General features: G+C 32.0%; 3 protein-coding genes across 4 annotated transcripts; 1 reads left to right on the top strand and 2 right to left on the bottom strand.

The window, feature by feature from the left end:
- The first annotated feature begins 4137 nt into the window (after positions 1-4137).
- LOC121224163 (pantothenate kinase 1) lies at positions 4138-10753 on the top strand. Of its 2 annotated transcripts, none has more exons than XM_041106915.1 (10): positions 4138-4590; positions 5040-5246; positions 6427-6473; positions 6762-6878; positions 7713-7832; positions 7923-8017; positions 8103-8196; positions 8384-8515; positions 9652-9764; positions 10266-10753. In XM_041106915.1, exons 1-10 carry the CDS (start codon positions 4509-4511, stop codon positions 10489-10491), a joined length of 1233 nt encoding a protein of 410 aa, XP_040962849.1. In that variant the 5' UTR covers positions 4138-4508; the 3' UTR covers positions 10492-10753. The 2 variants fall into 2 exon arrangements, with proteins under 2 accessions (XP_040962849.1, XP_040962850.1); XM_041106916.1 differs by having other exon boundaries at positions 4443-4590; positions 5071-5246.
- Positions 10754-10988: 235 nt separating this feature from the next.
- On the bottom strand, positions 10989-14221 carry LOC107946227 (uncharacterized). The gene is made up of 6 exons (XM_016880463.2): positions 13955-14221; positions 13029-13169; positions 12744-12935; positions 12130-12252; positions 11855-11998; positions 10989-11622 (listed from the first exon to the last, which is right to left on the bottom strand). The coding sequence occupies exons 2-6, from the start codon at positions 13152-13154 to the stop codon at positions 11176-11178; spliced, it is 1032 nt and encodes a 343-aa protein (XP_016735952.1). The 5' UTR covers positions 13155-13169; positions 13955-14221; the 3' UTR covers positions 10989-11175.
- Positions 14222-14767: 546 nt separating this feature from the next.
- LOC121224164 (glucan endo-1,3-beta-glucosidase) lies at positions 14768-16119 on the bottom strand. The gene is made up of 2 exons (XM_041106917.1): positions 15962-16119; positions 14768-15843 (listed from the first exon to the last, which is right to left on the bottom strand). The coding sequence occupies exons 1-2, from the start codon at positions 16032-16034 to the stop codon at positions 14870-14872; spliced, it is 1047 nt and encodes a 348-aa protein (XP_040962851.1). The 5' UTR covers positions 16035-16119; the 3' UTR covers positions 14768-14869.
- Positions 16120-23668: the final 7549 nt, after the last annotated feature.

Below are 23668 nucleotides of genomic sequence, written 5' to 3'. Positions count from 1 at the left end.
AAACCCAAAAGTTGATGTGACATTATTTAAGTGTAAGCTTCCCAATCTGTTCTCGTCAAGCTCGATGTTTTGGTATTGCTACAGCATTGGGGCTTCAGATGTTGAAATTCAATATATTCTTTTCCCGAACAACAAACGTGACTACCACGACTCGAACCCAAGCCACACTTAAGGCGATAAACATCCTTAACCATCAGGTCATCACATGAAGTTTTTTTGTACATTAATTTAAATCCTTTGTATCAAACACTTGAGCGCTTGTAAATTGCAACCTTCGTAGATAAATAGATAACTAGATTTATCATCTTTGCAATCTTCGGTGTTGTATAATTGTTAGTTTTTTAGGGAAAATAACTTTGCAAATTTATTTTTCATGAGTAAACTTATTGTGTTTTATACAGGGAAACTAATTAATAGTTGCTTGATATACAAGGGGAATGGAGTATGGAGATGTCGTCAAGTTTAGTTGGCTTGAATTTGTGGTTGGATCTTAATTTTGTGAAATTTATTATATTTGAGACTTTATGATGCATAAGTTAATAAATTATGATACATTTTTTCCCCTCAGTGATTTTAATTATATATTTTCATTAGTATAAAAAGCATTTGTCTATGGATGCAATTCTCTACCGATGGCAAAATAAATAAATAAAAATGTCACAAATCTCTTTATCGACCAAAATTGTACAGAAATCTATCACTATGTAACAATGTACTAACTATTTATTCAACACTCGAAACCTATACCAATGATAAAACTAGACAATTACTATTTTAGTGGCGTTCACATCTCGATGTAAACCTTTAAATCTATTTTGGCAATCATATTTTTCGACGATAGATGAGTATATTGATGTTACATGTGGCAACGGTTATTTTTCGTCAAAATAACCTTTTGACCGTCGATATAGACCTTTCGAATTATAGGGACAAATCTTACATTTTTAGCCATCACTGAATGTTAGTTTATCTGTAGCGGCAATGAAGAAAAATCAAGAAAGAGGAGTGAAGTGATACAAGGTTGTTTAACAGATAACATGCTTTACTCGAAATAGTTAAAAGGTTGTTGAAATCTTTATTTGATGATGATGCGTTTTATTTGCTATGGCAGTTATATGGATTTAGTTGGTTGGTTGTTTGGATTATTGCATTATCAGGTTAGGTGTGTGGATTCATGTTATAGTGTTCACATGTATTTGCTTTGTTTTTTGGGTTCATCTCAATAATAAGAATAATGAAAACTTTGTATCATCTTTTATAGATTTTAGAGAAGAAAATCCGCAAGTCAAATAATTTTTATAATTAGTTACTAAGGATGAAACCCAAATAATGTTTTTCTTATTTTTTAGAATATTTTATATTAATTATTATCATTAATTTTATTTTTTTAAAGTGATTTGAATTCAAATCTTTTAAGTTAAAATTGAGTTTTAATTTGATATATATTATCATTGTTATATTATTTTCCACTTATAATATATAAATAATTTATTTAAAAAATATTTTTAAAGCTTAAAACTAATTGAAATTCAAATCTAAAATTAAACAATGATTTTATATGAGTTGTAAATCATGAATTTAAAATTTTTAAATTCAAATTCAAATTTAAGTTTCCAAACACTATATTAAATAATTTTCAAAATCAATGTTAATTGTAGTTCACCTTATATGAATCTTGAATTGGTCTGACGAGGACAAACGAATCTCGTATATTTAACATGGTCGATGCGTTGAAAAGTCGCTTTAAAAAATAGTGTACGTTACACAATGAAAGGTCAATCTTTTTCTTAAAATCGAGCCTTAAGATATTCATAGTAATAAACTTTTCCGAATTATTACGTGTGTTTTGTGCGAGAAAGTTAAGTTGTTTATTGGCTTTCTACCAAATGATTTTCTTTATTATCCTCGAACCACGATTTGTTTTGAGTGTGTGCTCAAACAATATAAATCGAATGCACAAAATGAAAAAGTTTAATTAACTTTTAGTGAGAAAGTTAATTTATTTCTACGAGAACCGAAAAATTTTGAGCTTTTTAGAAAATCAAATTTATTCTTATAAATAAAATATAATTAATTCTAACAAAGTACCGACACTCAATTTGTATATCAAAAGCTCATCCCATAGTTCCTATTTATAAGAAAAAAGGTACGACAATTTTACTTTAACAAAAGGTCACTAAATAATAATATTTTAATAAAAATACAGGTTCCCTACTTGGGAAATCCTAGGGGCGGCGACAACCTTTATTGGGATTAGGGTTTATCGCCCCTCATCATATGGGATAAGTTTTCGGGTCTGTCTTGTGTATTAGTACAATTTTATGTTTTATTCGTACTTTTAACCAATACTTATAATTTATCCAACCTGAAAATTATTTTTTATTTTCCAAAATATTAATTAATTAATTAAAATAATTAATTTATCCAATTAAATTATTTTCTCAACTCAATTCTAATTCGTTTAAAGTTATGACAACTTTACCATATTAGAATCTATAAGAAATATATTTAATTGTCCCCTTCAATAAAACTATGATGACTAATTAATTTAATTCTCACTTTGACCTTTAATTATTTAATTATAATCAATTAAATAATAATCCAAAAAATTAATTTAATTTCAAAGCCATCTTTTGTAAACCTGATCATGGACTGGGCTACCGACCAAGCCCGAAAGCTTGCTAGAAAATTCAGAAGATTTGAACAAAAATATAGATTCGAAAAATAGACTTAGACAAAAAATGAGACCCATTTTCTAAATAGATTGAGCTTTGAGTAAGTTTTTTTTAACTCGGCTTAGATATCATGCTACCCTTTCTTTTCTTTTCCTCCCTACTCCCCCAAGTTTTAAATTATAATCCCCAATAGTAACAACAATTAATTTCTTTTCTTTTCTTTCGTAAATCCCTAGCCATTGTCATTTCCCTGCCCTTTTAACCCCCTCCCACAACCGACCCCAACACCATCTGCCACTAACCCACCACTATCTTCATTCACCAGTCGGCAGTCACGATGTACAAACGTCAAAAGTAAGAATACTATAACTAAAGATCGAATTAAGGTGGTGTCCACAAGTATATAGATCAGATTGTAATATAGTTTTTGTACAATGTGTCATGCATATTTTAATTTTTAAAAACATAAAAAATAATTAAAAATAATTTTAAAAAAAATAATTCTTCAATAAAGTTATTTCAAAACTTAACCCACTCATATCAGCCTTACACTTGTCGGACTGACTAGATTGCCAAATTTTTTATAATGTTGTACATCGTTGAATGTAACTGACAATAGTTTTTTTCCTATTTCAGTGACTGCCGACAAATTGTAACATATTTTTATAATGTTGTACATTGTTGAAGTTTACTTAAATAATATGGAATCAATTATACCAGTTAAGTGTGATAAACCAATAAATTAACCTGTAAAATTTCAAACTTATAATGGATCTAATGATTTTAAATGTCACACTAAAACATAAAGTATATGAATAAAATTTATATATAATCCATAATGGTATGAATGATGAAAATACTTTTTATTGTTAATTATATTATTAAATTGACATTGTAATAATAATTTATTAATATTATTACGTGATAATAATAAAAATAATATTGATTAATTTGATCATATTTTTTAAAAGTTGCACTTTACAATTACCATAATATGTTATTCGGTATACCATCAATGGAAGTTTAAACTCTACAAGGTTAAGGGATTGACAAGTGTCCTATAAGGGTATAATAAAATATTAGATAAATAAATAATTTAAAAGAGAGAGACAAAAACAGTTTTTTTAAGACTATTCTATTTTTGTCAAATCGTATCATTTAAATATCAAATAAGAGAATTAATCTTAATATTAAATATGTAATATTGTAAATATAATTATATCATAAATGTGTAAAAATATATTGTTTTTGGGAGCATAAAACACATTGTTAAATCTTAAAAGAAATTGTGGGTCAACATGGAAAATTGGAAGAAAAAGAACATTATGGTGTCAACAAACATTGACATTAAAATCTCTCTGAATTAAGTTTGATGTCATTAATTAACTAATTAAATAAATGTCATAATCTTTTTTAAAGGTTATAATAAAAATTATATATGAAACTCATTCAGTGAATAGTTGTCTGATATACCACTTAATGAAGACAGGGAAGGGCGATGGATGAAAAATTGAAGGGAGTCAAAGATAAAGCTGTTTGACTGGCAGATTTAACCCATTTTTTGGCCCAAGAAAAAGAAAATTCAACTTGATGATTCAATTCAACGCCACCAGTGATGGCATAATAATCACGTTTGATTTTCACGAATGGAACGTATAATAATATTACGGATTTCATTATTCCACCAAATCCCTTGTTGCTTTTCTTTATATTCTCTTTCCAATGAGGTGCAGATGGGTTAGACGCAGGCCAGAAGAGATCCAAACCTCTTCCTTCTGTTTTTTCTCTTCCTCTTTTTCTGGGTTTTAAGCTCTAAATTACTAAAGGGAAAGAATGGATCATCTCGCCCATGTTTCTAACCAACCAAATTCTCAGCCCCAATCTCAAATTTCTCATTTGGCTCTCGACATTGGAGGTTCGTTTTCTATCCTTTGATCTTCCAATTTCCTTCTCCCCCCCCTGTTTTGAGCTAATTTGTCACACAATTTAGATTTTTTCGCATGTACTGTGTTGACTCCCGCTGTTATTATTGTTATTGTTATTATTTGGTTGTTGAATTGGGCTACTTTTTGTGCCTTCAAACCTACTTTGCTTCCTGTTTTATCTATTTTCTAGTTAGTGTGTTTTTTTTCCTCCTAATTCTTTGTTAGGATTTGTAGTTTTTTTTTTAGTTAACTGTCTGAAAGATGGCCTAACGGTTATTAAGAGAGTTTGAGCTTTGGGGTCCAATTTTTTTTATGTACTGAAAAGAAAGGACCGAAGCATTTATATTCATGTCTTTACTTCACACTCCATTTAGAGTATCCAGCAATTTACATTTCAGAGATAGTAGAACTTATTACAATCTTCTATGTTGGTTGACAGGTTCTTTGATCAAATTGGTGTATTTCTGTAGATATGATGATAGTTGTAGAGATGATGATGAGCTAAGGTCCCAAAATGAAAGCCTTGGTTCCAAAAGTGATAACAGCCGACCTGTTCTTGGAGGAAAGCTTCATTTCGCAAAGTTTGAAACTAGCAAGATAAATGATTGCTTGGAGTTCATTCACTCCATGAAACTTCACCTTGGTGGTACGTTTACTTTTGCTTCTCTTAACAATCATTCTTCCTTTAATATCATTAAAATTTGGCTGTTTTTGGGTTGCATTCTAGAAGTGTGTTTCCTAAATTCTAAGAGTTAGTATGATTGCCAGCGGCAGTAGTGCGTAATTAGCCACCTGGCAGTCCTGACCTGAATAACAGGGATTGTGAGATCTTATTTGAGTTTAGACGAGGACTCAGTTGCTTAGTTTAACTTTATATGCAAGCTCATTTAGCACAATGAAAGTCATTTCCAGTTTCACATATATTTGGTTGAGATTTGGCTTGTTCATGAGCGTACCCTAGCTATATTTCAGCCTGATGCACTGTTTAGATTAGTGATTGGATGTTCTTAGTTGGCTACTACTTGTAGTTTAACTACAATTTGGAGAAGATGGTTGTTGTTATCTTCATTCTTTAGATGCAGTTGTCCTTGAATATCATTAATTTTTGGCAGTCGTAAATTGATATTTGAGAAGTGTGTTTTTAACTTCTAAAACATAGTATGAATAACAGGGATTGCTAGACATTATTTGAGTTTAAATGAGGATTGATTGCTTAAATAAGTTATTAGTTAAGCTCATTTAGCGCTAAGGTTATTTTCACCTATATTTGTTAAACTTTGACTTGTCCATGAGCCTACCCTAGCTATATTTCAGCATCATTCACTGTTTAGAAAGTGCTAGGATGCCCTTACTCATCTACTACCTGTATTTACTACAGAATGGAAAAGATGTTGAATTGAATTCTCAACATCTACCCATATCTATGGTGTGCAATTTGATTTTTGCTTAAGGGCTCTGAAGCATAATGGCATGACTGACAATATATTACTCCAAAAATTTTTAAGGTGCTCCTGTTTGTTTTTTCTTGTATTCTGGCATTGAATATCGGAATCATATCTTCTTTTCTTATCCAGGGATATTCCTACTTGTACTAGGATGATGTTATTTGGGGTTAATACTCCCCTTATCTTTTTGTTTTTTGCCCTAATAAAATACTATCATGTCACTGGACATTGTTTTTTCTTCTGTGGTTAGTACTTAGGAAAAACATCTGGCCAGGTTAACCGCAGTTGCAGTTTTGTTGCAATTTCTTGAATATTCTTTTGAAGCTTATTTTATTCTGACGTTGCTTAAGCCTATTTTCTTATCAATGAATGTTAATTCAGGTTTCCATGACTGCACTGCCCCTTCCAGTGACAAGATCTTTATAAAGGTAAACTTTCTTGGTATTTCTCTGGTTTTGTGAGGAGTTCAACATTCCTAGATATTCTGCTTTATAATCTGATAGGAGCTACTCATTCTTAATAATTGATAAATTTTATTACTAATCATGTAACCTATGTTCTTTTCTTTTCTTTTTTCTCTTATTTTTGACTTTTTTCGAATGCTATAATTATTACTGCTTTGAGCACTTATTTCTCTCAACCTGCTTGTATCAGTCATATTTGGTAGGATGTTTTGCAGTAGAAAGATACCTTAAATGGCTAATATCTGTCTGCAGGCAACAGGCGGTGGTGCCTACAAATTTGCTGACCTTTTCAAAGAAAAGCTCAGTGTCAGTCTTGACAAGGAAGATGAAATGGAGTGCCTTGTGACTGGTGCAAATTTTTTGCTTAAGGTGGGTTTCTAATACTGCATAAATGTTGTGAGTCTGCACCAATTGGAGTCTTAAATCTTATAAAATCCTCTTATAATCTAAGTAGTCTTTTAATGTCTGACTATCATGAAGCCAATCCTTTCTGTTTTCCTGCCAAATATGTGTGCTAATGTTTTTCCCCATTTCGCTTTTTGGAAATTTATGCATGCTTGTTAAATATATTTTATTCATTTTGGCTGTCTGACATGATTATGATATTTTCAACAACACAGCATATCATATGATTTAAATGGAAAACTTAACGTTATGTCTCTTGCCTTTAGGTAGTCTACCATTATTCAGCAGTGTGTCTAACTGGTTAAATATTTACAATCTGATGCTATGGGCAGCTTAAGTGTGAGTGAGAGAATAGAAATTTATCAGCATTGCTATTTGATGGCAGGGTTATTTTATCGATGAGACTATTCTAGTTGGTTTTCTTATGATATTTGACTTGTTGTGGAGTCTTGGCTAGTTATAATGGAAGTGATTTTGAAGTTTTCTTCTTCTCAGGTTTAAATTTAGAGAACACACTCATCTTTGTTTTTGGAAATGCAAGAGTTTTGTTTGTATCTGGAAGTTTTTGCCTATTCTTTTACTCACAGTCATGTTATTCTCTGAAAGTTAGTGTGAACCTTCCTTCTTTTCCTTAAGGGTTGTGGAATATTTTTATCAAAAAAATGTCTGGCAGTAAAATACAGTTTTAATTTACATATTCATTGACATTGTTCTATAGCGGTTAGCACATAGCTTCTGGCTATTTATTTATTTATTATTGACATGCTCAATATCTATTTGCATATTGTTCTTTGATAGGCAGTCCACCAAGAAGCTTTTACATACTTGGATGGTCAGAAGGAATTTGCTCAGATAGACCCTAATGATTTATATCCTTATCTTCTTGTTAACATCGGGTCTGGTGTTAGCATGATAAAGGTATTCTAGTCATCTTCATTACTTTGGTAATATTTAAAGCTTTTAATATATATATTTATATAGTTGATTTTCAATCTTTTGGGTATATAGGTGGATGGAGATGGGAAGTTTGAGCGAGTTAGTGGAACTAGCCTTGGAGGTGGCACCTTTTGGGGTTTGGGAAGGCTTTTGACAAAGTGCAAGAAGTAATTATGTCCTCATTGACTGTAATCTTTAGTTTCCTTCCATACTGTGTTCTATTGTATGTAACCAATTAATTTACTGTCACAGTTTTGATGAGTTACTGGAGCTAAGTCATCAGGGAAATAATAGAGTTATAGATATGCTTGTTGGTGATATCTATGGTGGAACCGACTATGCAAAGGTATGGAGATGTCTTTGTTCTAACTTAGACTAGGAGAATTTCCATTCTCCATATCAATGCATGTTTATTGGAGTTTTCATATCAAATAGCCTCAGTTTCATTCAATACAATAAGAGTTCGTAAATTTTCATCTTTGACCTTTTGACATGTAATCATAAACTGCTTTACAATTGTTTTATAATGACAGATCGGTCTCTCAGCAACAACAATTGCTTCCAGCTTTGGCAAGGCCATTTCTGATAATAAAGAGCTGGTAGATTACAAACCTGAAGACATTTCCCGCTCCCTTCTTCGAATGATTTCAAATAATATTGGTCAGGTTAGTTTCTGTCATGGTTTTCTTGCATATGGTAAATCAAATGTTTATCCTAAACAGTGCTAACCTTGACGCTTGCCTACTAAAATAGAAAATTTGTATCATTACAAGGATTTTGGCCTTAATGTTGATAGATATTGCTTCTCATGCCTGGTTTAACCTTTCACAATCTTTCCAAGTTCATTTGGTGGATGAGAATTCCAGATTTCTGTTTTGCCTAATTGATTTTGTTGCAGAATTAATATTTCAGCTATTCTCAGTTAGTTAAGTAAGTTGATATTTCTCTTTTGGGTCTGGGTGAAGGTAGTCCTAATGGGTTTAGTCCATGAGATGGACCCACGAGAGTCTAGTTACTATTCCATTACCCTGAGAATTACTGTTTCCTTTTCAATTCTGCTTGACTTTTCGGGATGCTGAACCTCCAAATGCATCCGAGAAAGTTCCTGCTGGATCTGAGTGATCTCCTTCTGCATCCTAGTGGTTACTCCTTTGGCTATCTTGCCAGAATGTAGTTCTAATACCAATGATGCAGCTCACTTATAAATCTTTGGATTTTTAGGAAAAAGAGCCTTTGGAGAACAGAGAGGAGGAGAAGAAACAGAGAAGATCTAAGAGAGAGAGAGTTTGTCTAATGCTCTATGGCCTTTATTCATTACTGCTCTCCATATATACTCGAGATTCCCAGATCATGCAATCCTCAATACCTGATAGCTACTAACAGTAACCGTAACAGTACCAGTAATTCTCACTGTAATTGAGTGGTAACTAGACTAGACTCTCATGGGTCCATCACTTGGATTAAACCCATTAACACTACCTTCATCCAGGCCAAAGGAGAAATATAACTAAACTTCAAAATAACTAAAATAGTAATGCTGCTACAGATTATACGGTTACTCTGCTACTCCTTGGGTACCATTGTTTTGTTTAGGATTCAGTTATGTGTATAATTTTTTTTTTGCAAGGACTACCTTTTAGGTCGTCAGTACTTTGATTATACTTTTTCTTGGGTCAAAGAAAAAGAAACTTCGCTTTCGTGATTTCTCTCATGTTAGTATCTATAAGCATCATGCTTGTGGCTTTATAATTAATACTGATTGTTGTTCTGTTGGCTTCATTTTTATCTTTTTTTTGTCCAGATATCTTACTTGAATGCACTTCGGTTTGGCCTTAAGCGGATATTTTTTGCCGGTTTTTTCATTCGGGGTCATGCCTATACTATGGACACTATTTCCGTCGCTGTTAATTTCTGGTAACTATTGAAGTGTTAATTTTTCAGTTGCACTCCTCGTCATAAACCATTTATATATTTCCCTTTCATGAAACTCAAATGATAATTCTCAACACTTGAGGCTGATTGTCGAAAATGATTTCATTCTCTCAAGTTCAATTCCTCCTCACGGAATCTTCAATGAAAATTAAAATGTGAAAGCTTACCTTGTAGAGGTAATTATTACAATGATCAAATTGCAAACCTCTATTAACCAAAGGAGGAACAAAATTGCTTCCCCTGAAATCCTAACAATTATCCTGTGTCTGCAAGAAAAAAAATATTATCTTTAGTAATTTGTGATACAAAAGTGAAATAAGTTGACTACATCTTCTTTTTCAGTTGATACATAGTTCCATCTGTAGACATCAGGTCCTGTTACCTAGAAGCTGTGCATTCTAATAATTTTCCCTTTTACTAACATCGATCTTCCTTGATTTTTAATTAATATTCTTCCTTTCTTCTCTGAAATTTATGCTACAGGTCCAAAGGTGAGGCTGAAGCAATGTTTCTACGGCATGAAGGTTTTCTTGGGGCACTAGGTGCATTCATGAGCTATGAGAAGCAGTGTCTTGACGGCTTGACTGTCAATAAAATACCGCAAAGGTTCCCCATCAGTGTATCCTCTGCCGGCAATAAGATTTATTGCTCAATGAACGGTAAATCAAATGGCAACGAAAGTATTGAGTGTACTGTATACGGAACATAGAGATACAGCATACAAGACAGTGATTCTTGTGGAATATCTAGGTAACTGTACAAGAGAGAAACTCTCCATTCGGAGAACATGTATTACATTATAGATATATTGTAGGACCGGTCATTTCAACAGAAACCAATGTGAAGATACAATAAAAGAGTTGCAACTCACAATTAGACAAGATTGTCTTACATCTCCCTTCATTGTAGATTACATGTACCATATATGTATTGCTTTTTTACTTTCTTCTAATGAAATTATTCTCTTTAAACTGTTTTTTCTTCTGAATGTCTGATTTTTTTGGTTGAATTCAAGCATTCAATTTCAATTCTTGTTTGGTGAGACTCACATTTTGGTACATGATCTTTCAGGGGTCTGCTTTGCACTTTATTTGCTTGTGATCGAGTTCAGATGCTTTTTTTTTTAAACAAAGAAGTATCAAATGTCCTGACATTCGTGTCTGACGTATATTCAAACATCGATATAGTAGTATGACTTTTTAAATATATATAAAAGAATAAGAATAGATTTTTCATATCGGACAAATATCCTTATCCAAGTCATGCAAGATGATGATTCAAATGCTTTTGGAAGATTTCAAAAGTTCAAACTGAAACATCATAATAATGGACATTTTTCATATAAAATACTCACATGCTACAGTCAACCAACTATATATGAACTTAGAACTCATCAAATCGTAGACGATTCAGCAGTCAATAGCCTCTTACCACGCAGCTTCACATTTCTCCTATGAAGGTTCCATCTTTCTTTAATGTCATTAATCTGCTCAACTTGGTGCTGTTCATTGATTTCGTTGACGGAATTTTCAGCGTCAAAGCTGCCCTTTAGTCTAGCAGCTTCGGCGAGCAGATCATTGATCAGCATCTCAGTGGTCTTGCTGGTTATTCCCCTTAGATACCAAGAAATGGGTGGGGGAGGGACGATGGCTGGCTGAATCAGTTGGTCCAAGCTCACCTTCGACCCAATCCTTCCTTTACCCCCAGTACATGAACAATACTCTGCCCATGTTTTAGGTTTGAAAGGAAAGCAAGTTTCTTCATCAACGAAAAGAGGTTCTACTCTCCAGTGACCTTCAAATTTTTTCATGAATCCTGCATCTACTTGCTTGAACTTCATCTGTTAACAGTCATTTTTAGAATTACTGAGAGTAACTCGCTAGTAACCCATGCATGATCTTTTTGCACACAACATAAAGATTAAGCAAAATAAATTAAATGCTTCACTAAGTGGAGTGTCAAATCCTTCAAAGATTGAAATTGTTGAGTGTAACTCAGAACCACAAAAATAAAAGTCCCAACTCCTCACAGAGAAGGCTCACTCATGGATTTTAAAATCAAATAATCCTTACTGAGTTATCTTCTCCGTTTTGATCCACTAGAACATGAACTGAGATGGTCCCTGACCACCAAAGGAATCTCCACAAAGCTTTCTGCTCCACATCAACCACCTGTCTTTTACCTTCATCAACTAAAACCTTTCTAGATATCACTTCCTGAAGCATAAGATCAGTTTATTAAATAAAAGTCAGAAATTTCTGAAAAGGCTTGAAATGTTGAAGCTACAAATGACATTGAAGATGGAAAACATCAAATCTACTATCGCCTGTGAAAATGTACCACTCACCTTAATGTTTTTGAATACTCTCTTGTTATCAGGATCTGTTACAATATTATACACTGCATCAGGAGGCAATCCAACATCAACTTTTGCCTTAAGGTTGCAAAGAGAACCTTTTGGTACACTGACCTGCCAAGAATAACATTAGGTTCCTAGGACTTTGCAAAATGATAGATGCTTAGGGTAAAGTATCCATCAAAGCAATTAGGAATGTAAGATGACAGCAATCTTGTGCAAACATTGGATATATAATCAACCTTCAAAATTAGAATCCAGGAGTTTTCTTCAGTGTTGGCTATATGAAAGAAATCGTACTAACAAAGTGTACTCTAAAGTTACAAAACTAGAATCTATGATAGCTATGATACTCATACTCAGGTGTGAGTGTCGGATATGAGCATGTGTTAGGCACGGGAATGTTCAATTTTCTTTGTTTTTGGATGGTTGTATCCTCATATCCATGTCAAGAATTATGTCAAACACAAGTGCCAAACATGGGTTCTTTGACAAAAATGAAGAGTTGAAGCAACATAGCATGATATACATGATGTTTAAAAGAAAGGGGGAAACTAGAATAACTACTGAGAATGAAACCACAAATTTCCCCAAGGATTCTTTACCTTTATTTCTGAAGGTTGATTGACCCATATAGGATTTTCTCTCCAAGCTTGCAATTGTTTCTCCAGATCGATCCCCAATCCAGTAGATAAACTCTTCTCCTTCCCAAGAAAAGGGTTAACTGATTTTATTCCAACATTATCCTTAGCTAGTCTCTTGATTTGTGACTTTGACAAAAGAAAATGGAACTTTCCCTTCAAAATCCAACATAGAAAAACCTATCTATCAAACACGGTTTTTCAATTTCCATTGAATGAATTTTCCTCTACATAGGAGCCATGACAAACCTTGAGGCAATCTTGAAGTTGGTTTGGAAGCTGAACCAAAAAGGCAGAAAATGCTGGATCAAGAACCTTCGGTTTTCCATTTCTGTCACTCCTAGGAACATCAATGCTTACTTTTCTCCCTTCCATCTAACCTGTTAAAATCTGAAATTTAATACAAATGTTAATCCACAATAAACTAAAAGATGTGCTAATGCAATTGCTTTGTATAAGAATACTATATCAGCAAGTTTACAGATAGCAGAGAATGGAAAAGCTTATTAACCACCAAAACCTGTATAACTTTGAACAGATACAGGATGAATGATATAACATTAGAACTTAAGCTTATTCACCGAGGTTAAATGTAAATTTGTTATCCTACATACCAAAGATGAGATAAAAGACACCCTTAGTTAAACAAACTACCCACACTGAGCCACTCTCCAGAATTATCTATTGTATTTGTAACCCTCTGACTGTACAAAGAAACCGAAGGAAGACATCATATTCTTGTTATGTTTGGGATAAGTCAAGAACATTAAGCCACATCTCTAAAATTTCTACAGCAGCCCCGGATTTTATGGGATAGTACTCTTTTCAGTAAACCAAAATTTGTTAACATTTTTTTTGTATTTTCATCAGTTGATTAACTTAAAGCAAAAGTCTCTCGTAATCAGATTAAAGTAACGATCATTCCCACAAACCCTTGATATAATTAATCAAATTAACTCAGCACTAAAGTAACGGCAGAGGGGAATTATGCATAAATGAAGCAATTTGAGGCAATTTCTTAGCCGACTCTATCATGGTCTTGGGCAAAATTCAAGATTTGCATTCAACATGGGTGAAGTGGAATCAGTAGCCATCAAAATTGACAACGAAAAATAAATAAAGGACGAAAGCAGATTTCGCAATGAAAATAAAGACAAAGAATGGGAGTAACTTACAAGGTGGATGGGGTGACAAGAATGTTCATTCCAGTAGAGATTCTTCGTGGGAAAAGAGAGGAGATTGTGAATGGATTACTTTTATTTTCTTTTCCCAGTTTTTGGTTTAGAGTTGTAGAAGTTAGGTACAACACGTGAAGCACACATGGAGCACAAATCAGGAGGAAGCAATATGAGCTTCAGAGCTTCCCTTCTTCCTATAGCAGTTCTCAACTTGTACCTTCTATACTTGACTTCACCAAATTATAAAATAATCCTTTAATTTTTTTTATAACACATTTTACAATTAAGATACCATTTCATATTTGATTCTAAATATAAAATATTTAATAAATTTGACCTTTTATAAATTTAGTTCTCAAAATTTATCAAATTAGTTCTATTTCAATAATTTGATAAATTTTGTAAATTTGAGGGTTAAATTTATTGATTTTTTTAGAAGTTAAACTAAGATGACAAATTTTGTAAACATTGAGAGTTGAATTTGTTAAATATTTTTGGATTGAATGTGTAAATATTGGAGGATTAAATTTATTATTAGTCCAATAAAAAAGGCCCACATCATCTAACAATAAGTAACAGCTAAAAAAGTGATCATTTTGAAAAGTTCAGTGACTAAATCAGAAAAATTAATAATTCAGTGACACCCAAAAAGAATGAAGATTTTTTAACTAGTTTTTATGTTCTCTTCTGTAAGAGCAATTTTTAGACGTTTTAAATTTTTAGGAAATTTTATTAACTATCATTAATGTATATATTTTTATTGTTTAAAATGATTAAAAATTGAAAATTAGAAATCTACCCAGATTGATCTCCGGTTCAATATTTTCAATTGCACTCAGTGAAGTCCAAATCAAAAAAGAAAGTATAAGAGGTTGTCAAGAAGATGAATCCTATTTATTGGTTACATCCAACTTAATTTTCTGAATTAAATCTAAGATCATAGGCCTTGACGCCATCAAGTCCAAATATCCCAAAATGCTTCTCACACTCATCTCCACCTTTCCCATTCTCATCAAACAGATCAAACAAATAAACCTCAATTCCCACCCCAGGCCTCCTTGGTGTCCCTACATTTCCCACTACTCTCCTCACCACATTCTCGTTGTAAGCCAGTGCATTCTCCACGCTGGCTGCCTCCCCTCCGCCCTTTGGCCACCCTGTCTCCGACACGACCACCTCGACTTCTGCAAACCCTTCTTTCTCCATTGCATGAACCACTGCATCTAAGCTCGCTTCAAACAGATTGCCATACATCAACTGGCCGTCTTGAACCATGTCATTGCTTCTAAACAATGCGTAGTCCAACGTTACTTGATTCGACCTACTGCTTGTGTAGCTGAAGTATGGATACACGTTGACCATGAATGGTGATTTCGTCTCATGCAAGAAACTCAGTAAAGGGCGCAAGACAGCACGAAGGGAAGGATCAAAGGCTCCGAGCGAGGGAGGGTAGGATACAGAGAGCACGGATGCTGCTTGAGGGGAGGATAACTTGATTGTACCATCAAGGTTTAGCATTTTAAGTGCTTGGTAAAGGTTAACAATAGCGGGTACAATATAGGGAGAATAGAATGAGTCTTTAAGGAGTACCTCATTTCCAACCGCAATATATCGGATTTGGCTCGGAACAATATGCGCGAATATGTTGGTTTGGAGCCATTGGAGTGCAGAGGCTGGTGTGCCTGAGGCAAGTGAAGGGAGGGCTTCATTAGGGACACCGGTCATGAGATTGATCCCGGTGCCTGAAAATGACTGTAAAGTAAACGGATCAGGATCGAAGATTCGGACATTCGAAATGCCATTGGTTTTGAGAATGTTGATCACTTCCAAGGTTGGTGGGAGGTTGTTGGCAACACGGCCATAGCAGATTCCAAGTGTTGCAGCAACTGCAAGCAAATCCAAATTAAAAAAGAAAAGAAAACCCTTCAAGCACTGATTATAAAAATCTCCCATTCCTATATATTGACAATATCTAACAGCGCAAGGGATAAGAGATGTTGGCACCTGCTTCACATGGAAGAAGCAAGAGAAATGAAACTGGAAATAGAAGTTCCCGAATTGTGATTGTTATCACCATTGTTTTTCCAGGCTCAACGAATCCAATTTTTTCCAGGCAATGTTTGGTTAGTAGAATGAAGAAAAGAGATGAATCTTTGCTGAATATATAGTGTTACCGGTTAGAATGATTGCACACTTGGTGTAAATTAGGTTGAATTTTGGTTTGAAAGGCTTCATGTACTTGGCAATTTTCTATTATTAGGGTTTTTATTTCCCCTAAAATATCTGTATTCAACAAATAGTGATGTGATGGAACAGGATTTGACATACACAATACCACCAAGAACATAGCAGTGAAGGCCATGAGTGATGAAATTAGTTTGTTTATTGAAAAATGGTACTCATTTAGATTCCATGACTTACTATCCAGCTTTTCATTTATAGTTAGAATAACTACACCAATAAATTTTGCCATTTAAAATATTGGTTAGTTCAATTGAGAATGTAGGATCTTTCCCATTAGACAAGTCTTAGTCAAACTAGTTTAAATGGTATTTGTATTTCCTTTTTCCGAAGGGTTATTTTTAGTTAATGAAATTTAAGCTTCTAATCATCTAATTTTAGGGGAAAGATATTTGTCCTCTAGGAAATTAGATTTAAGCTTACTAATTTTTTTTAAACATTATCTCATACCTAAAACTACTTATAACCCCACCCCAATCCTTCAATAGGAGAATAATGTCTTTCAGCGTACTTGAACCCACGTTCTCCTACACTGACAACAATGTCGATACCAACCGAGCTAAAACTCAATCGACTAGCTTACTAAATTCTTTAATTTGCTTTTTTAGTGGCTTAAAATTTAAATTTGAAAATAATTTTCTCTCGTCTAAAAATACATTTTGTGACTCTATTTATGAAAAGAAAATAAATAAATTATCTCGGTCATAAAAAGATAAATTCTCCCCGCTTATTGGTCAATGTTTTTCTCCTCTCTATAAATCCAACTAAATGAAACGATTTATATTTCGAATGAAATGATGTTTATTGACCTAGCATCAAATCTAGTAGTAATTTCGGTCTATTTGCACACTTATAGAGCTTGTTTTCTAGCCGTTTTAATACTTATTATTACATTTTCGGTATTTAGTACTTAGTATTAAAAATAATTAAAAATAATTTTTTTAACTCATTTTGTAAGTGTGGTGACCTATTAGACCGACACGGGTCTTAGATAGTGCTAATGTGTTGACTTGAGTGTGCAGGTTGATTAATTATAGGCCCAATGGACGTAGGAGCAAGAGACGAGTGATGTATAAGCTTCTTGAGCCGTCAAAGCATGATACTGTAACAACCCGGTTTTGACTCTAATCGGACATAGTGGTTTCGGGACCACAAGTCCGAGTCAAAAAAATATTTTAATATTATTTTCTGTGTTTATTATGTGTGAATTTACTAGTGTAAAAATTTCGTGCTTTAATTTCGCCGTTTGAGTGTCCGATTAAATAAAAAGGATTAAATCGCGTAAAATAAAAATTTAATGGTTATTTTTAAAAAGGGGCTGAATAGTGGTTGTTCTTTTAATATGGAGGTTTAGTTTTGCAATTTAACCATTAAAAAGAATAGTGGGCGGCATTATGTGTATAATATATATAGTTTTTATATTAATTATAAATGTTATAATATATAGTATATTATAATATTATAATTAAACAAATAAAGACCACCATCATCTTTTATTTCCTTATCATCTATTCGAAACTAAGAAAAGAAAATAAAAGAAGAACAACCTAGCTATTCGGCCATCTTTGATGCTTGATTTAAGGTATGTTTGGTTTCGGTTTTTGATGATTTTTACGTTTTTGTGATCGTTGCTTCGTGTTATATCTAGCCCATGCTTTAATTTTAGAATTTGATAGTGATTTTGAGACATGCCATTTATGAATACTTGAGCTTGGTAATAGTTGATGATGAAATATGAAAGATATGTGATAGATTATAATGTGTGTTCTTGAATTTTTGATGAATTTAATTATTTTGGATTAATTTGTAAAAAATATTTAATTGAGGGACTAAAAGGTGAAATAAATGACATGCAAGGATCTATATGGGTCTATGAAATATTCGGCCCTAACATAATGTGGGCAAAATTTATGTATTTTGTGTTTTGTGCAAAAATGGACTAAATTGTAAAAAGTGTAAAATGTCAGGGGCAAAATAGTAATTTGTCCATTTATGTATTTTTGGAGTTAATTGAATATTTTGATGAATAAAAAGGTTAAATTTAAATGTGTTTAGATCAAGAAACGAGGAAAACGGAATTGGATCGGGGGAAAACGAAAGTAGTCGAGTAGTCGATCGTGTCCGTTGATATCCGAGGTAAGTCTAATAGCTATTTAATGTTATTAAATCGATATATAGGTATGTAAATGTATTGTATTTTGTTGAACTTAAATTTAAAGGCATATTGATTGAAATAAAATAAAGTATGAATGATATACATGTATTATTAATGTTTGAATATATATATAGGTTTATACTTATATAAACCTTTAAATTTAGTTGAAGTATAAACGATGTATAAGTATATACATGTATAAATTATTAGATTAATCAAAGATATGTACAAGGCATATGTATATATATATGTATAAGGTTTGAATGATTATATAAGTACATTTATATATAAACTCTTGGATTTGATTTGTGGTATATGTATGTTATAATTGTATATATATATAGATTCGAATGAGTATGCAGATATATGTGTTGTGTATTGAATTTAGATATGTCATATATATATGTATAAGTTTATGTTTTGAAATTGAGTATGAATTTATATATTTATATGGTAGATTCGAATATGTATAAATGTACATGTATAATTTCTTGAATTGAAATTAGGTTTGGAATTATATATGTATACATGAAGTCAAATGTGAACGTATATGCAAATGTACAAGTTTTGTATTGAATAAATGGTATGAAATTATTAGCTTAGATTATTTTAATATGTTTGAATGTTAAAGACACATAGTGTATTATAAGTTAAATCTTATGATATTAGTAGTAGAATCAAAAGTATGAGGTTATATATACAAATATGTTTTGGTTGAATTATTGAATTATCAAGTTAGATTTGGTGATGGAGATTTATATATCCATGTGTTTTAAAAATATAAGTAATGAATTTTGAGCTGAATCTCTATACATGGATTTTATATACTATATATATAGTTTGAAAATAAGATGTTTCAGACTTTACGTCTAGCATGCTTGATGCCGGTGAATTACTTCAGACTTTATGTCTAGCAGGCTTAGTGCCGGTGAAATGTATCAGACTTTATGTCTAGCAGGCTTTGTGCCGGTGAAATGTAACAGACTTTATATCTAGCAGGCTTTGTGCCGGTGGAATGTATCGGGCTTTGTGCCTAGCAGGCTTTATGCCGGTGTTTTATACAAGTCTATGTTATAAAAATCTTATGTGAGTAATAGTAAAAGCTAAATTATTCAGGTATGTGTTAGCCATTTGCTTAATTAGTGTTAAGGTAAGTTGATTGTTATAATTTGATAATAGTTTCAAATGAAATATATAGTATGAGTTTACCATTTGAATATAAGCATGTTTTGACATAATGATTTATTGAATATTTGGCTTTGCTAAAGATTTATGTGTATTTGGCCATATGGTTTGTTTATATGAAAATACAATGTGATTTTTTTTTATTTAAAGTGTTAGATGGTACGAAAATTAGGATATTTGGTTTATTTTATCTTAATGATGGAATAAGTATTATTATGCATTTATATATAAATGAATTTTAATTTTTTTTGCGTATAACTTACTAAGCTTTAATAGCTTAATGTGTGTTTGTATTTGTTTACTCTGTTTTATAGATTTTGGAGTCGCGTTACGAGCTCGGGGATCATCAGCATAGTCTATCACACTATCGACTGTCTTTGGTATTTTATAAATTTTGAAGTCGAACCTATGGCATGTATAGTCTAGTTTATATGTTTAATTTTGGGATGTGTGAATTTGAGCCATGCGAAAATGGCTTATTCATTTTGGTTAAGTTTGGTTTTATGGTTGTGATCTATTTGATATATATATGATGTTTAAGCTTATGCAAAAATTTCGGTTATTTATATGGTAGTGTGATGTGTTTAGCATATTTGTAAATAGTTTTATAAATTAGTATAGTTAAGCCTAATTTGAAAATAATATTTGTATTATATGTAGTATAGTTAGTAAATTGAAATGACATAAATGTTTGGATAATTGCTTGATTTATGATATTAAATTTTGATCGGTAATGCCTCGTAACTCTAATCCGTCGATGGACATGGGTCGGGGTGTTACAGATACGAACCAAGGAAGCCATAAATTGCTTGTCGTGTCGTGCCATAGACCTTGCATGGCGCGACATAGCCCCGACGTGGTGCCCAAGTACTTTAAGGCTATTTTCGTCTGCACAATCAACTTTATACGAAGGCCTAGGACGTGCTGAAGACCTAATTCAGGCGGCCATGTAATGACCCGATAATCAGGGATTTTGGAAAGTATATTCTTGGGACTCCGTTTTCGTAAATCAGACTCGTAAATATTTTTAATAAATATTTACGAAGTTATTTGTGTAGTTAATTAGGTTTCGGTTAAGTGAATTTACTTGAATTAAAAGTAATTAGGTATAAAGACTAAATCGCATTTGAGTTAAAAGTTGAATTATAGATTAAAAATTAATTAAAGGGCCAATGTAGTAATTATACCTATATATATGTATAGTGAACGGCATATGTTATAAATATATGTTATATATATTATGAATTATAAAATGAAATTTATAAGTATAATGGTTATAATAATTAAAAGTAAAAGTAAGTATATGTATTATAATAAATAATATGATAAATAAATATTAAGTATAATAAAAAAGTATAATAAAATGAAATAGAAAAGAAAGAAAGACATGCAAAAGAAAGAAAGAAAAAGGAGAAACTCACGCACGGCCTAGGTACTTTTAGGGTTCAAACTTCAATTGGTTAGTCAATTTGGTTCTTTTGCTTGTAACTTTTATATTTTTGAAATCCCGGTACATAGGGCTACTCGAATCATGTAGTAATTTTAAAATTTATTAAGATTTTAAATGTTATAAATGTTAAATAGTTTTAGTATTAGGGATTAAATTGATAGATTTTTAAACTAGAAATGGAAAAGGATTAAATTGTATAACAAATTGTAAATTTTGAGTAATATAGACTAAATTGTGAAAAATTCAAAATTTAGGGGTTTAATTGAAAATAGGGAGTTAAATTTAGTTTAAAGTGAAATTTGTATAAAAATATAGAATTAATTGTAAAGAATAAAAATTAGTCTCAATTTAAGGACTAAATTGGAATTTAAGAAAATATTGAGAAAAATTTGAAATGATCAATGTGAAATTGAATTGAGTTGTGTTGATGAATTTTAATTATTTTAATTTCGTAGCTAACGTCGTACCTGAATCCTCAACTAAAAGGGGGAAGGATAAAATTGACGTCGAATAGCTCAGAATTCACGGTTTGTATTTCTATAAATCTGAACCTAGTTGTCAATTGTTGTAATTCGATTTAATACATTTGTTAAGTGTGTGAGGTGAGTATTAGGCATTTAGATAGTTGATTGAAATGGATTGAATTTGTAACACCCCTTACCCGTATCCAACACCAGAATAGGGTACGAGGCATTACCAAAACACATACACTTGTAAATGTATTTAACCGAGTTATAAAATTTCATCTAAATTAAAACTTTCAAAATAATTAACATGCTTCTATAACTTTTCACAATATATCCTCAAAATATTATAATCATAATAATTAGGGCCTACGAGACCCGATACATACTCATGCAATTCAATGTTTCATTTCCATTTCATTCAATTCGCAACTTCTCATGCTCACAATTTAAATCAATTCACTAGCAATTTCCATTTAATTCACGTACAATTCAATGACATTAAGTTCAAAACTAATACGTATTTACCATTTAACTCAACGTTTATCGATTATACTATTCAATAACACATTTATGAAATTCTCAATTTTGCAATGAAAATATCACTTTAGCTTAAATAACAACATCATCCTGGTATAAATACACTACCACTTATCCATTTACTTTAATTCATTTGGGCCAATTTGTCACTTACCTTCCTTAATCAAATTAGGGAACGGTTACGGAAAATTGAGTACTTCACTTTGACTTTGCCATAGTATAACTATGGTCTTACGTATGATCACTTATCACTTGTCCCTGATCAGATAAGTGTAGCTAAGGCTACCATTTATCACTTTGTCACTTGATCAGATAAGTGTAGCACTTATCACTTTGTCACTTGATCAGATAAGTGTAGCTAAAGCTACCACTTATCACTTTATCTCTTGATCAGAAGTACTCAAATCCGGCATTCCGCTTAATTTGATCATTGGTTCGATTTTCGCATTTTTATTTTACTCTCATTTCAACACTAAATACATTTCATCATACATCATATAATTCATGAAATTAACATTTAACCATTAAATTTCAGCCATATGAACTTACTATTTCATTCTCTTTCCACACTTGTTTCTATGCACATCACACAAGATATAAGCATATCATTCAACCATAGTTGCAAGCTAGTGTATTTAAACATAACTCTTTTTGGAACTAACCACAAAATAAACCATTTCAATGCATAACTTATAAATTTAACGTGGCATAATCTAGCCACTACTTGGCCAAAGCCTAAGCATATACACCAAATATGTTAGCCAAATACACATATAGCATAAGCATTATAAGCATGAATGAGCACAACATTTATTCATGTATCAGGCTTACCAACATGTGTTAATTCATAAACCATTCATGACATTATTTCATGCCAAATCATATACCGAATATACCATACACACATACTATGAAACTTTATTTTCACACATGAGCTTAAACCATGACCAATAATGCACAAATATAAGCATCATTTCTATTTCATCGTTTATCAATTATAATCAAGCATATGACCAATTATACACAAATAATTCATATATTTCCCAATTTTCCTCCTCCTCCTCCTCTCTATTCCACATCCTTAATGTGTATAACACACTTAAACAACATTAGCTATAATTTCACTATTCACTCACATGTATATTCAAAGCTGTTTATCCGAGTCAGAGTCACTAAATTATTTTTATCCAGAGCTACAGAGCTCCAAATTAAGATCCGTTAATTTTTCCTGAAACTAGACTCACATACCTTCTTACCATAAAATTTTCAGAATTTTTAGTTTAGCCAAATAGTACAATTTATTCTTTAAAGTTTCCCCTGTTCCGCTGTCTGACAGTTCCAACCACTCTTCACTAAAAATGAATTATCTAATTTTAAAGAATTTGGATTATGTTTTAGTTTATTTCATTTGAAAATAGACTCATTAAGGATTCTAAGCATATGAATTATAACTCATAATTATTTTTATTCAATTTTTAATGATTTTCAAAAGTCAGAACAGGGGAACCCCAAATCATTCTGACATTGTCTCACAAAATTTATTATATCTCATGATTTACAATTCCATTGCTTACACCGTTTCTTCTATGAGAAACCAGGCTCAATAAGATTTAATTTCATATTTTATTCACCCTCTAATTCAATTCCCACAATTTTTGGTGATTTTTCAAAGTTAT

This window comes from Gossypium hirsutum, chromosome D12, assembly GCF_007990345.1.
Source record: "Gossypium hirsutum isolate 1008001.06 chromosome D12, Gossypium_hirsutum_v2.1, whole genome shotgun sequence".
NCBI classification, from domain to species: Eukaryota; Viridiplantae; Streptophyta; class Magnoliopsida; order Malvales; family Malvaceae; genus Gossypium; species Gossypium hirsutum.
The sequence above is the reverse complement of the archived record's forward strand: the minus strand, read 5'-3'. Positions and strand labels throughout refer to the sequence as shown.